The sequence below is a fragment of the Chrysemys picta genome, chromosome 5, assembly GCF_011386835.1.
Source record: "Chrysemys picta bellii isolate R12L10 chromosome 5, ASM1138683v2, whole genome shotgun sequence".
Lineage (NCBI taxonomy): Eukaryota > Metazoa > Chordata > Testudines > Emydidae > Chrysemys > Chrysemys picta.
The window spans coordinates 61,761,300-61,775,685 of NC_088795.1; the positions used below are offsets into that span (position 1 = coordinate 61,761,300).

Consider the following 14,386-nt stretch of genomic DNA (forward strand, 5'->3'; position numbering starts at 1 on the left):
GTAAACAAACCGGCCCGGCCTGCCAGGGGCTTTCCCTACACAAGCGGCGACCCCAGTTTGAGAAACACTGGCCTAGCAGTTCCCATAAAGGGGTGGTGCTCATACCTTGTGGCCATAGCCTCTCCCATGGCTATATAAGGAGGTGCCTCCCTGACCTCACTCAGTTCTTTCACACCTAATGCCAAGAGACTAGTCTGAAATGCAGAGGGAATGGAGGATGAGTCGTGGAATACACATTAGCTTCACATCTCAAAGAACCACAGTTACCATCCTCTTTCTTCTTCTTTGAGTATATGTAGTCATGTATACCACTTAGGTGACTCACAAGCAGAACCACAGGAGGTGGGCTTCTGAGTCTACTTAAACAAGGACTGCAAGACTGCCTTCCCAAAGTCTGCATCTGCTTTGGATACCATGATAATGGCATAACGGTTCATAAATGTACATATCAACGACCACGTGGCAGCCCTGCAATTATACAATATTGAAACGTTACTGAAGAATGCTATTGAAGTAGCTTGCACTCTCATAAAATGAACTCGCACCCAGAGAAGGGATGTAGTTGAAGCTGTGTCATATACGGTTTTGATGCAGGAAGTTATCCACTTAGAAAGCGTCTGTGAGAAGACTGCTTGCCTCTTCATACAGTCTGCATATGACACAAACAGATGAGATATAGTCCTGTACAAATAAAAGACTGGACATTGTCTGATGTCCAATGTGTGAAGACACTGCTCCTCCAGAGATGAATGCGGCTTAGGAAAAACCTCAGGCAAATATATCACCTGGTTTAAATGAAACTGAGAGACCACTTTAGACTCAAATTTTGGGTGTGGCCACAACATCACTTTGTCTTTGGAGAACTGTGTGTAAGGAGGCTTTGCCATCAAAGCCTGAAACTCATTCTCCTTGCAGATATTATCACCACAAGGAATGCAAGTTTTTGAAGAGAGGGACAAGAGAGGAGAGGGACACGATCCCAGAGGCTTAAACAGAGGTCCACTAAGACCATGGTCCCACCGGTGGATGGAGACAAAGGATTCATTCAAGAATCTCACCACCATGGCATGGGAAAACACTGATCTTCCACAAACAGTGGCTAAACAGCTGAGATCACCACTAGATGCACCCTCAACGAGCTAAGCACAAGGCCTGATGACTGAACTTGCAGTTCATCTTTTAGATAGTTGCCAGCATGGGCTGTACTCCATGGGCCAATGATCACATTGAAAGACACTTCCATTTTCCAGAAGAGGACATCCTGGGAGAGGGTTATCTACTATTGATCAGGACCTGTTGAACAGAGTTCAAACATCGCTTTTCCTCCTCATTCAACCAGGAAGCAGTCACGCTGTAAGATGGAAGGAGCTGAGCACAGGATACAAAGTGCGACCATGATTCCGTGTGAGCAGAGAAAGGATATGGGAGACTGAACTGACAGTGCAAGAAGGTCAGAAAACCAGTACTGCCTTGGCCATGTCGGGGCAACGAGGATGGCATTGGCCTAATCCACTTTCAGCTTAAGGATGAATGATTGGGATCAGAGGAAAAGTGTACAGGAGAGCTGATTGCCAGTTAAGGTGAAAGGAATTGATCAGAGAGCCTGGATGGAGAACCTCTCAAGAGCAGGACAGATGACATTTCAAGTCTTCCCTTATAGCGAACAGGTCAATCGTCAGGATGCCCTACGTTACAAAGATGACTCGCAGGACACTTGGCTTCAGACACCACTTGTGATTAAGAGAAAAATTCCTGCTGAGATGGTCTGTGAGATGAGTCTGGACCCCGGGCAAGTAATCGGCTATTGGAATGATACTGTCTTCAGTGCACAACTGCCACAGCCTAATCCCCTGTTGGCAGAGAGAGCACCCTTGTGTCTGCTCCCCCCCTTGATTGTTCACAAAATACATTGCGGTGATACTGTCTGTAAGCATGTGAACTACTGAATCCTTGATGCAGCCTAGGAAAGCAAGATAGGCATTGTAGATGGCCCAAAGCTCCAGGACATTGATATGCAGGGAAGCTTCCTGCTCTGACTCCAGAGCCTGAACCTTCAGTGACCCCAGATGTAGAGCTCTGCCAGTCTGCGGATATACATTTTAGATCCACAGATATGTGCATCCATGGACCATTTTTGCAGATCGGATGTGGATACAAATGTTATATCGGCGCTGTACTCTACTCAGATGTGCTCCCCAACTTATCAAGGAGGTGTTGGTGACAATAGTGCTAGTTGGTAAGGGCCAGGCGAAGGAAATGCCTTGACATACATACCTGTAAACTGTCCACCTGTGCAAGGAGTCCAGGATCAAAGGAGGGAGGCGGACCAACCTGTCCAGGGGGTGAAGGGTTGGACAGTAAACAGTCCTGAGCCACATCTGAAGAGGACAAAGGTGCAGCCTTGAAAACTGAGTCACCTGTGTGCATACAGACATGTGGCCTAAGAACCGCAGGCACATGTGAACTGTTGTGGAAGGTTGAGACTGCGGACAGACAAAAGCGGAGAATTGTCTGGAAACAGTTGGTCGACAAAATGCTCTTAAACTCATGTAGTCTATTAGAACCCCAATGAACTCAATTTTCTGAGTTGGGACCAATGTTGACATTTTGGTGATACCCAGATGGTCGAGTAAGCACGGTGTAATGCGTACGTGAGCAAGGACTTGTTCTCTGGACTTGCCGCTTAGTAGCCCGTCATGCAGATATGGGAAGACGTGGATTCCCTTCTTCCTGAGGTATGCCGACCATACATTTGGTAACAATTTGGGAATGGGGGGAAGGGAGGGAGATCAGAAGACAGACTAAAAGGAACTGTGTACTGAAAATGGCAATTTGCCATGATGAACTGGAGAAGTCTTCTGTGGCTCAGTAGAACTGCCATATATAAGTAAGAGTCCTGAAGGTCAAGAGCAGCAAACTAGTCATTCTGAGTCAACGTGGGGAGGACATCTGATAGATGACCATATGGAACTTCTTGTATTTGATATATTTGTTAAGGTTGAGGAGTTCAAGAATAGGCCTTAAAGCTCTCTTGGATTTGGGTACCAGAAATAGATGTCTTGACTCCAGTGTTCTGGAGGAAATTCCTCCACTGCTCCCAAGGCCAATAAAGAGTGGATCAGTTTGATGAGCAGTATCTCATGAGTGGGACCTCAAAAAGGGACAGGAAGGGACGGTGAGGAGGAGGAGTGGAGAGAATTGGCAAAGCCCAAACTGACGGGTGCTTAGGACAGTTGTAATCAAGCCCCAAACACTGTAACAGTGAGCTACCCTTTCCCTGAATGGAGATGGGGGTAAAGGAAGTGATGACCAGACCACTGTTCTGGATCAAGGAGTCTAAATGGGCACTTGGGAGAGGGGGGTGGGTGTCAGGGGAGAGCGTTTTGACTGGCTGAACCCTGGACCTGACTGTCTCCTCCTCTGGGATCTATGCCCCTTTTCTGGGGTAATCCCACTGTCTCAGGGGAGAAAAAGGCTGCCCAAAAGGTGTGTTGCAGATGGCATTGTTGCTGCTTTTGGCCACCAAAGCAGAGTCTCTGCAATAGTGGTGTGTATAAACCATAGGGTGGCCCTAGAATCCTTGAAGGAGGGGAAGGTTCCGTCCATATTGTCAGAAAATAACACCCTGCCATCGAAGAGCAAATCCGCTGCGTGGTGGGAGCGATGCCCAAAATCTACCCAATAAGGTAGGGTATTGATGGCTAGTAGCACTGGTCCAAGGGCCCCTGTCCCGACTGTGAGTCAAGTGCCAATCCTCGTGCCCATAGTGCTCCATAAAGGGTCCCTGATATGAGTCAAGCGATAGAAAGCAAGAGGAGGAAGATCCCAACCTCAATGCCGAGGAGCCTCAAGTTTCTGGGGATAAAGGTGGAGACATACCTGAGGAAGTGATTAACTGGTTTGACTCATTCATTGCCCTAAACAAGGCAGGAACCAGTACCGATGATGGAAGCCATACTGCTGGCACCAAGTATGCTGCTACTGGAAGTGTTATTGACCCTGAAGTCAGCAGCAATAGTGAAGCAGCTGATGGTGCTGAAGTGAAGGGCTTTGAAAGCCACCACAGTCACATCTGCCATGCCAATGCAACTGTGCCAAGAAGTTTTCCAATACCAAGGAGGTCCCTTGCTTAAGCCCGGTACTGGCCGTGCTTCCACAGACTGTGGAAGGGGAACATCGGTGTGCGGTTCCAATTAGCCCAAGAGTTCAACTGCCCATCCAGCCAACAGGGCTGTAAATGATGTAGCTATGGCAAAGTCCTGAAAGAAAGGAGAGGTTGGGATGGTAAGGCAGAGGTGGTTCATATCTGCCTGATATACTGCCAACATGCAGTTGATGCCTTGTCAATATTGGACTCAACAGATGCCCCAGGGTCAGAACCGCAGTTGCTGATACAGTGTTTCTGACCTCCCTACACGGTACTCCAGGGAGTGGTTAGAGACATTCCACATGTTGACACTTACCCATGCCGGTCCACGCTCTTCCTGGGGGGAGCAGAAGAGTCCCCAGGAGAACCGGAATGGTCTTGATTAGTCTTATGTAACCTTTTCCTCGGCGCTGTCCATGGGGATCTGCTCCTCCATTCAGAGAAGTGCTGGCTCCAGAGCACGAAATGCCAGCACTCTCAGAACCCGAGGGTTACCTCTGATCCAATGGTAAAGCAGCCACATGGCTTGTTTGGACAGGTGCTGTTTCAGGCGAAGGTCCCTATCTACCCGAGTCAGTTTCGTGAACAATCGACAGATCAAACACCACTCCTTGACTTAGGCCTCACTCAAGCACAGCAAATACCTTGTGTGGGGTATCGTTATTGGGATCATTCCCTCACACGACGGACAATGTTTAAACCCCAGTGATGGGATCACAGAAATATTTAACTAAATACAACTAACACTAAATTTAACACTAGGGGTACTATACACAACTAGAACAAGACACTAAAATAGTGAAAGGTTGTGAGGTTAAGACCACAGAGATCTCTAACTCCAGCCATGGACTGTAAGAAGAAATTGATGAGGGTTGGAGAGGCGCTGCCTCATATAGACAGGGGAGAGGCTAAGACCACAAGGCACGATCACTGCCCTTCTCCAGTCACTGCTAGGCAAGTGACTGGAGATGACCACAAGGCACTAGGGGCACACACATCTAAGTGGAATACACGGCTGCATCTACTTGAAGAAGAATCTAGCATTTCCCAAATGTGGGACATGCATAAGGGATATAACATTAAGATTGGCAGGCCTTTAATGACCCATGGAGGGGATGAAATGGGGTGCAATTGGTTTCATTTTCCTGAAAGTGGGCTCAGTTTTCAAAACTGTTGATCTAGTTCATCCCCTGCCAGTGCAGGATTTTTTCTTGCTGTATATTCTTGTAGTACTTTGTCCAGTCTAGTTTTAAATGTCCCAAGAATTTGAGCTTTCATCTCTTCCCTTAGGTCACTATCCTCACCCAAAAGAGCTTTTGCAAAATTACAAATTTCATCCCATATATAATACCCTAGAAAAATGTCTCCTTCTCCTTGGTGATTGTATCCTTCATACACTTACAGATACTTTCCATGCCGTCTCTTCATCAGCAAGCTATATTTAGGTCTTTTAATCTTTCTTCTTATTTTCACCCCTCCAGATTATTTTTGTTCCTCTCTTTTGTACACTCCCAAATCTGATCGCTAGGCTGAGAGGTTGGGTTGGAAGTGTATGCCAATGGAGGAGGTGGAAGGTTTTTTCAGTTTAAAGGGAGCCTTAGGACTCCCTATTGAACTAGCTGAGATCTAGCTGGGCTGGCTGAGATCAGAACTATTTTAAAACCTGAAACTCCTGTTTAACTATTTTCTGACAACTTTTTTTTGGTATTAGTAATATACGGAATAAAGACCATACCTACCAATTATTTGATATTGTAAAGTTCCATTATTGCCAGCATCTATATCTACAGCTCGTGTGGTGTACACTATTGCAGGCTCTTGATTCTCAGGAATTTGAATCTCAGGGACAGGAAGGAGAAATTTAGGAGTATTGTCATTTTCATCCAGTATTTTGCAGATAACTCTTGCTGTGCTGGATAAAGAAGGGGTTCCACTGTCTCGAACCAGGACTGAGATGTAACACATAGAAAGGAAGCTTATATTAGTGATGTTAGTGTAATGCTGAACCTTCATCAGTAATATCAAAATATTAGAGTCGATGTGCTATACAGAAAATAAGAGTACATGTGCTAACACAGCTGCTTTCTGTTCCTGAACATCAGGCTACACCTATCTGAATAAGTCAAATGAAATTGAGAAAAGATAACACTGATGATAAGTGAACCCACACTCTCCACATCCCATTTTACATCAAACATCTCATACTGTTACCTTTTATACTGAGAATCTCTTGGGTCTCCCTGTCGAGCGAGGCAGCTGTCATCACCTCTCCAGTATCCGAGTTTATCTGGAAAATCTCAAACCCATTTCCTGGTAAGATTTCATACTGAAGCAGGGAATTTATTCCTTAAAAACAGAAAGGAAAATCCAGTAAAATACAAAAAGTTCCAGTTGAAAAACCCACTCTCTGGACACTGCTTTATACTTTATTTTCTGTGATCTTTATTCTGTGGAAGGTGTTATGGATGAAATTAATGGAATAGCATTGTGTTTGCAGAAAACTTATACAAAATGAGCTGAACACTTCACAGAATCAACAGAAACACATGGTCCCTGCCCTGATGAACCTATAATCTAGTTTTAGGTGTGACATGACTAGCATAGGTAATGTAGTAGAGAAGGATTGGAGTTAAGGAAAAAGGAGGACAAGAGCAACAAGATCATGCAGTAACTGAGTCTTGGCATATGCACATTTTAGCAGCTCAATAAAGTGTTTGTTTTTAAAATTATTCACTTCTCATGTGCATCTCAGAAGCAGTGTGCCTAAAGGAACCTGTTCAGGAACCCATGAGGACTTCAAGAGACAGGCATCAGTATCTTTACTTCAGTTGATCTTGCGAGGGAGAAATCTCCAAGATGAAATATTTGGCTTTGAAAAGCCTTCTGGGATTCCCAAAAGTGACTGTTTAAGACTTTTCCCTCCAATATAAGTTCCTATATAAATGCAGAGAATCCTCCAGCAAGTGACCTGTGCCCCACGCTGCAGAGGAAGGCGAAAAACTCCCAGGGCTTCTGCCAATCTGCCCTAGAGGAAAATTCCTTCCCAACCCCAAATATGGCCATCAGCTAAACCCTGAGCATGTGGGAAAGACTCACCAGCCAGCACCCAGGAAAGAATTCTCTGTAGTAATTCAGATCCCATCCCATCTAACATCCCATCACAGGCCATTGGGCATATTTAACAGTGATAGTCAAGATCAATTAATTGCCAAAATTGGGCTAACGCATCATACCCCCCCAATAAATTTATCAAGCTTAGTCTTGAATCCATATATGTCTTTTGCCCCCACTGCTCCCCTTGGAAGGCTGTTCCAGAACTTCACTCCTCTGATGGTTAGAAATCTTCATCTTTAATTAATCTAAAATGGCATCCCCTCTTGTTGGTTCAGCAACTACTTGGTGAAGGAATCCATCAGCTATCACATCCAGGAAAAAAATCTGAGCCCTATTATTATTACTAGCACTTGTCCACCAATCTATATCTGGGAAGTTAGTCTCCCATGATCACACAATTCCCATTAGTATTTACTTCATTAAAAACATTAAAGAGGTCTCCATCCATATCCAAATCAGATCCTGGTGGTCCATAGCACACCACAAGCACTATCCCAGGGGAGACTCTAATAGCTTTCTTCCCGAATGTGATTTTTGCCCAGACAGACTCTTATCCATTCCATTACTTCTTATTTCTTTACAGTACATTGATATACAATGTTACTCCACCACCTTTGCCTTTATTTCTGTCTTTCCTAAACAACACATACACCCTTCAATACCTGTACTCCAGGCATGACTACTATTCCATCATGTTTCTGTTATTCCTATAATATCTCGCTTCATCTCCTGCACCCTTCATTTCCTCCATTTTGTTATGTAGGCTCCTCGCATTGGTGTACAAACATCTTAATTTTTGCTGTTTGACTTCACTCGCATTCTTTAACCGGTTAGGCACAGACATTCTACCATTAGTATCACCTATTAGACTGGTATCTTCATTACCCTTCCTCCTTATGTCCATTCTCCTACCCACAGCTGTATCCTTTCTTACTTCGTTTTCTTCCCTCTCAATGTTAAAATCCGACATAGAGATTACCTGGACATCTCCCAACCAACTCCCCCAAATTCCTACTTTAAAGCTCTCTTAATCAGTTGTGACAGTTTCCGTCCTAGAAGTCTATTTCCCTCCCTACTCAGGTGAAGTCCATCCCGAGAAAACAGTCCTCTATCCACGAATGCCTCCCAGTGGCCATACATCCCAACACCCTCCTTATAGCACCACTGCCTGATTCATCTGTTGATCATCATAATCTTGTCACACCTTTGTTGCCCTTCTCTAGGAACAGGCAGAATCCCACTGAAGACCACCTGAGCCTCGATTTCCTTAAGCATCTTCCCCAGCCTGGCACAGTCTCCCTTGATACATTCCAGTGAGAATCTAGCCATATCCTTTGTTCCCATATGAAGGACAATCAGTGGATTCTTTCCCGCTCCCATTAGGATCCTCTTCAGCCTCAGGTCCACATCCTGTATCTTAGCACCCAGCAGACAGCACACCCTTCTGTTCTCTGGGAAGTCTTTAAACCATGATTTGAGGACTTCAATAGCTCAGACATAGGTTAGGGGTTTATTACAGGAGTGGGTGGGTGAGATTCTGTGGCCTGCGTTGTGCAGGTCGTCAGACTAGACGATCATAATTGTCCCTTCTGACCTTAAAGTCTATGAGTCTATGAGTTTACAAGTATGAACTCCATACTGTAGTCCTAATTAGTCCTTCGAACACCTTGATTGCTATTTAATGAGCTCATTATAACGTTGTCCTGTGTAATTCCTGATTATACATGCAGACATATCACTTGGTATATAGTATGGGATCACCACCATGTCTGGGTGTGTCTGGAACAGGGCTGGGTAAACTTTTTGGCCCGAGGGCCACATCGGGGAATAGAAATTGTATGGCGGGCCATGAATGTTCACAAAATTGGGGTTGGGGTGCAGGAGGGGGTGCGGGCTCTAGGGTGGGGCTGGGGATGAGGAGTTTGGGGTGTAGGAGGGTGCTCTGGGCTAGGACTGAGGGGTTCGGAGGGCGGTAGGGGGATCAGAGCTGGGGCAGGGGTGCAGGAAGGGGTGCAGGTTCCAGCTGGGGGTGCGGGCTCTGGGGTGGGGCTGGGAATGAGAGGTTTGGGTGTAGGAAGGTGCTCCGGGCTGAGATTGAGGGGTTTGGAGAGTGTCAGGGGGATCAGGGATGGGGCAGGGGCATGGGGAGAGGCTCAGGAGGTGCAGGCTCCCAGTGACGCTTACCTCAAGCGGCTCCCGGAAGCAGGGGCTTGTCCCTCTCCAGCTCCTACGCAGAGGCATGGCCAGGCGGCTCTGCACGCTGCCCCATCTCCAGCTCCCATTGGAGCACGTAGGAGCCGGAGTGGGGCCATGCCACGGCTTCAGGAAGCCGCGTGGTGTGGCCCCTGACCCTGCGCCCCTGCCAGAGCGGGGCTGAGCGGCATGGTGCAGCTCGCAGGCCAGTTTAAAACAGCTCGTGGGCCACATCCAGCCCGCGGGCTGTAGTTTGCCCACCCCTGCTTTGGAGAATAAGGAGATTAGCAAAGGGAGACTCTCTTTTCAAAGCTGCCTGCCTCCTGTGTAGACAGATAAATCTGATTCCATATTCCTATCCATTATGGATTCAAAATAATTTCTCCCATTTTTCTTGTGGTTTCAATGCTCTCCTGAGAAAAGTATAACATCATTTCCATAATTGGTTATAGAGTAAGATCATTCACACTATTAACTTTAATGAGATTAATCCTATATTATACACCAAGGGCAATTTGCATTCATCTTGTACTATTGTGCAAGTATATTTCCAGCTTTTCACAAGTTCCAGTCGATCATTTTTCTGTTTTTTTTTAAACTAACAACAGACTATTAGTAGTTTAGGTACAGTTAATGCACCTGGAAAAGGTTGGAGTTCTTAGCAAATTCTGAAGCTATTTAGGCTCAAACACCCTGGACTTGATTCTGTTCTCACATACACCAGCGGTAATCAGGATAAACTCCATTTAGGGTGACCAAATGTCCTGATTTTATAGGGACAGTCCCGATTTTTGGGTCTTTTTCTTATATAGGCTCCTATTACCCTCCACCCTCTGTTCCGATTTTTCACACTTGCTGTTTGGTCACCCTAACTCCATTAGAGTGGGAGCTGTATTCATGTAAACTCAGTGTTCTCACATACACCAGCGGTAATCAGGATAAACTCCATTTAGGGTGACCAAATGTCCTGATTTTATAGGGACAGTCCCGATTTTTGGGTCTTTTTCTTATATAGGCTCCTATTACCCTCCACCCTCTGTTCCGATTTTTCACACTTGCTGTTTGGTCACCCTAACTCCATTAGAGTGGGAGCTGTATTCATGTAAACTCAGTGTGAGAGGAGAAAAAAAGGCCTGCCAGCCAAGGCCTTGTTTTTCTTTTTATTAGCCTTGTTGAAACAGATTCATACACCTTAATGAAGTTATTGTCATTTGATTAAGGGACTAACTACTGTAAATGGACTTGCTTCTTATTAATTCAAAGGGATAACATGTTCATTCACAATACAAGAAAAGTTATGTAGGAGAAAGAGGATACATTAAATATGCTCTTACATCTTTCTAGATAAGAGAAAAACCATGTAATGGAAAAGACAAGTCTGGAGTAACCTCATGCAAAATTAAAGGTCAACAACCCACAGCAGCCCTTCCCCATGCAAAGTATATCTTACCTAAATATAAAAGCTTCACTGCAGCTCTAACTGTTTAGAAAATGGCTACATTAACTGATACAAGTCAACTGCATGTAGCAATCATTAGCTACATCTGAAAGTACAAACACTGTAAACGGAGAAAGAAGATAACTGCTGAATTAGGGATAGAGATGACATGAACTTGTGATGAAAGCCTGTTTCCTTTTACAACTAAAGGCCTTGAATTAAGGCTTCATGGACAGATTCTTCACACCAGTCATTACTTGTAGCCAAAGCTACACAGACACATAGCTACCATAACAGTCAGCTAACCACATAAATGCACTATTAGAAGTAAAATTTCCAACCTTTAAAATAAAAACCACAAGCTTCTATCCTTTGAGCTAGAGGACATTCTTGATTAATTGCCAGTGTGGGAATGCTTATAATATCCTCCCTTCAGGCCTCCAGCCACTGGACCGCAAGTCTATTAGAGGATGATAAACACTGACACTCTATCCAGGAGAGGGAAGTGGTGGTCATACATTCAGTGCATTACAATATCACACACCTGGCAGAACAAGTGACATATTTAGACTCTGGAGGTGCACTATTGACAGCTCTTGCTAAGGAAGCTTAAATGTTTCCATTCCAACCCCCCTTTTCCAGTTGCTTATAACTTTCTGAAACATTCCCTTTTTAACAGAATTTTTCTCTGCCCAAGTGGAATTATTTTTCTGGAAGTTTGAGTGGAACTTTGCTCCAACTACTGGTAAAAAAGGCTTGGAGCCCAACAAACCCACAATGAGGAAACACTTTTCCACCATTCAGAATCTCCCAAATGAAGAGTTTGTACTTCACTTGCCAGAGAAAAGTCAGGAGGATGGACAGTCAGGCTCCCCCATGCTCCCTCTTACTCTAACTCTTGGCTCCACAGTATCCTCTCTGTTGCAGAGCTCAGAAGCTCTATAGTAGGTGAGAAGTCTCTGTAGCTGCTCTCCTGCAGCGTTCCTAAGCTGCAAAATGCTACTGCATCTTACAACTATTATGAAATGAATGAAGTAGGACTATTTACTGCACCTTATATTTACTACACACTTACTCATTCCATAAATCCCATATTCCTCGCTGTTACTCTTGACCATGCACTCTCCTTTAGAACTCACATTGAGAAAACCAAAGCCAAGGTTACCATACAAAACAATGTTTTCAGCAAGCTGGTTACATCAAAGAGGGGTGCACATCCATCCACACTGCGATCAACAGCACTGGCACTTTGCTACTCCTCTGCTGAATATGCCTGTGCAGCGTGGGTACAACCCCCTAATACAAAGAAGCTAGACCATATACTTAAGCCCACGCATGTCAACAGCCTCTATCTCCACGCAAGTATTGCTCCCCGATATACGCGGGAAAGTTGCTAGCAGAGTGCACAAAGCAATGCACAGATCCAAGACATCTTCTATATGATTTAATACCGATGCTTAGTTGCCTAAAGATATGACAAAATTTTCTTGCCACCATTAACCCCTTAACATTGTCACCCAAACAGGCAAGGGTTCAATATGGCAAACAAGAGTAGATAATGTCCCTGTAGCCTGTGTGCTCTATCTCCCACCAGTTGAACACCTACTACTCAGTGAAGAACAACTCTGGACTATAAGGTTTTGTCTTAATCAACTCTGCACAGTAGTTGGCCAGTCTAGAGATGCAATGATCAAGTGGGGCTACATCACTAACCCCAATACCTGTGACTACAATAGAGAGCCTTAAATATGAAGTTTCTCCTGCAATGCCAGCTGCTCGAGTGTGCATGCTCTTCCAGTGACCTGGCAGAGTGCAATGATCAGGCAATCACGTATGCATAGATGTGGTGGGAAGCAGTATGAGGACACGGCAAGAAGATTACTACGCACTCTCTGGAAACAGGGACTTCTGAACAGGACTCATCTGAGGACAAGGCACTGCTTCCCAGCTATAGTATTGAGTTCCTATACTTGAAGCAACTCTTTCTGCACATCAAAAGCCGGAAAAAAATCTCATCCAGGTTTATGGTATTGAAATCCCTATTAATACTCTGATTTTGTTTTCATGATACTCACATTTGGAATTGCAGACAATAGTGAGCAGGAGCTTAAAGGCAGAACTTATTAGATACACATAGAGCTGGTTCAAAGCCCAAGATTTTTGCTATATAGGGGGTTCCTCAACCCAAGTATCTTACCTAGTTGAAATATTCTGCAGATATCTTTGCTCTCATGTCTGAGAGCTTAGATTTGTGGGTTGTTTGTAGCATACACTCCTACTGGACCTGCAGGAAGCATGTGTCTCCAGATAGTTTTTAGGATGCAGCTTGAGGAACTCACAGGAAGCATACTCAGGAGAAACTGCTCAAAATTTAGGACAAGACAGCTCCCTGGGTGCAATGGCCCAGAAGAAGGAGACAACAGAGTTAGAGCTCCTGTGGGGCAGGTGGAGAGTCTACAGGAGCACAGGCCCTCTCATACAATGCAAGAGGTCTTCCTTCTGAGAGAAAAGGGGGCAGTCTGGAGTGCCAGTAGAAATGCAATGGCTGCTTGCCTAATGGTTAAAGGTCTCTTCCTGTGGTCCACTGGTGGGAGTTGGTGGAGCAGGATGTCAAAATGAGTGAAAGTGGCATCAGCTACTAATGCACAGTCTTTCATAACCGATACTTCAAAGTGGTGGTCAGACTGGAAGCCTGAGTCAAACACAAACTAATTTACAGCTGCATGCTTTTCCTCTTCTATAGGGAGAGAATCTACAAAGTGGGAGAACTAGTGAGGAAGAGAAGACTGGAAGGTGCAGTTGGCAGTAAACAGGACTCCTCCATGTGACCAGTCAAGGAACACATGAGACGAAAAAAGAATCAGTGAAGGGAGGAAAGTAAGCTCTATATATAGGGCAAAGAAGTAACTTTGTGGATGTGAAATATAGCTCTATCCACTGATGTAATTCAAAAAGCAAGGTGACAGCCCATACGCAAAAAATAATTGTGGCATTATTCCCAAATATATAAAAAAGCAAATAACATTTATTTCAACATGCTGTATGCTTATTTAACTACGTTGTATGTTTCCCCACCTTTTGGTTTTGGGTTTGACTAGTACTGCAATATACACGTAACACTGGGCCAAATTCTGATAATGTGAGAAAAAGCCCCAACAGAAGGACTGTGGTTATCAGAAAATCTGTTCAAAAATAACAGAACTAGAGGAAGGAACCTTCAGCCACAACATACTGCTCCAACCCAATGCGTCTACGCAGACAGCATGCTGCTGGCTACTGTTCTATGCCACCCCTTATGCTTGGAATGTCCTTCCTATCTCATTTTCCCAAGCCTCCGCTACCACCTCCTCATTCTAAATGCTCCCACAATTTTCACTTCTGCATTGCCCACAAGAAAGGAGTAAAAAATAATTACGGGGATTGGGTGGGGGTGGAGTTCAAGCAAATTTCCCATGCTTCTCTGCATCCTTCTTTCAGATTGTAAACTGTTAACA

General features: G+C 44.7%; 1 protein-coding gene across 1 annotated transcript in view; it reads right to left on the reverse strand.

Moving 5' to 3' along the window:
• Positions 1–14,386, reverse strand: part of DCHS2 (dachsous cadherin-related 2) — a 224,145-nt gene that overhangs the window by 31,880 nt on the left and 177,879 nt on the right. The window contains exons 11-12 of the mRNA XM_005299347.4: positions 6,359–6,493; positions 5,887–6,096 (exon numbers count right to left, since the gene is read on the reverse strand). Coding sequence (XP_005299404.2) covers positions 5,887–6,096; positions 6,359–6,493 — 345 coding nt within the window. The remainder of the gene's footprint in view (positions 1–5,886; positions 6,097–6,358; positions 6,494–14,386) is intronic.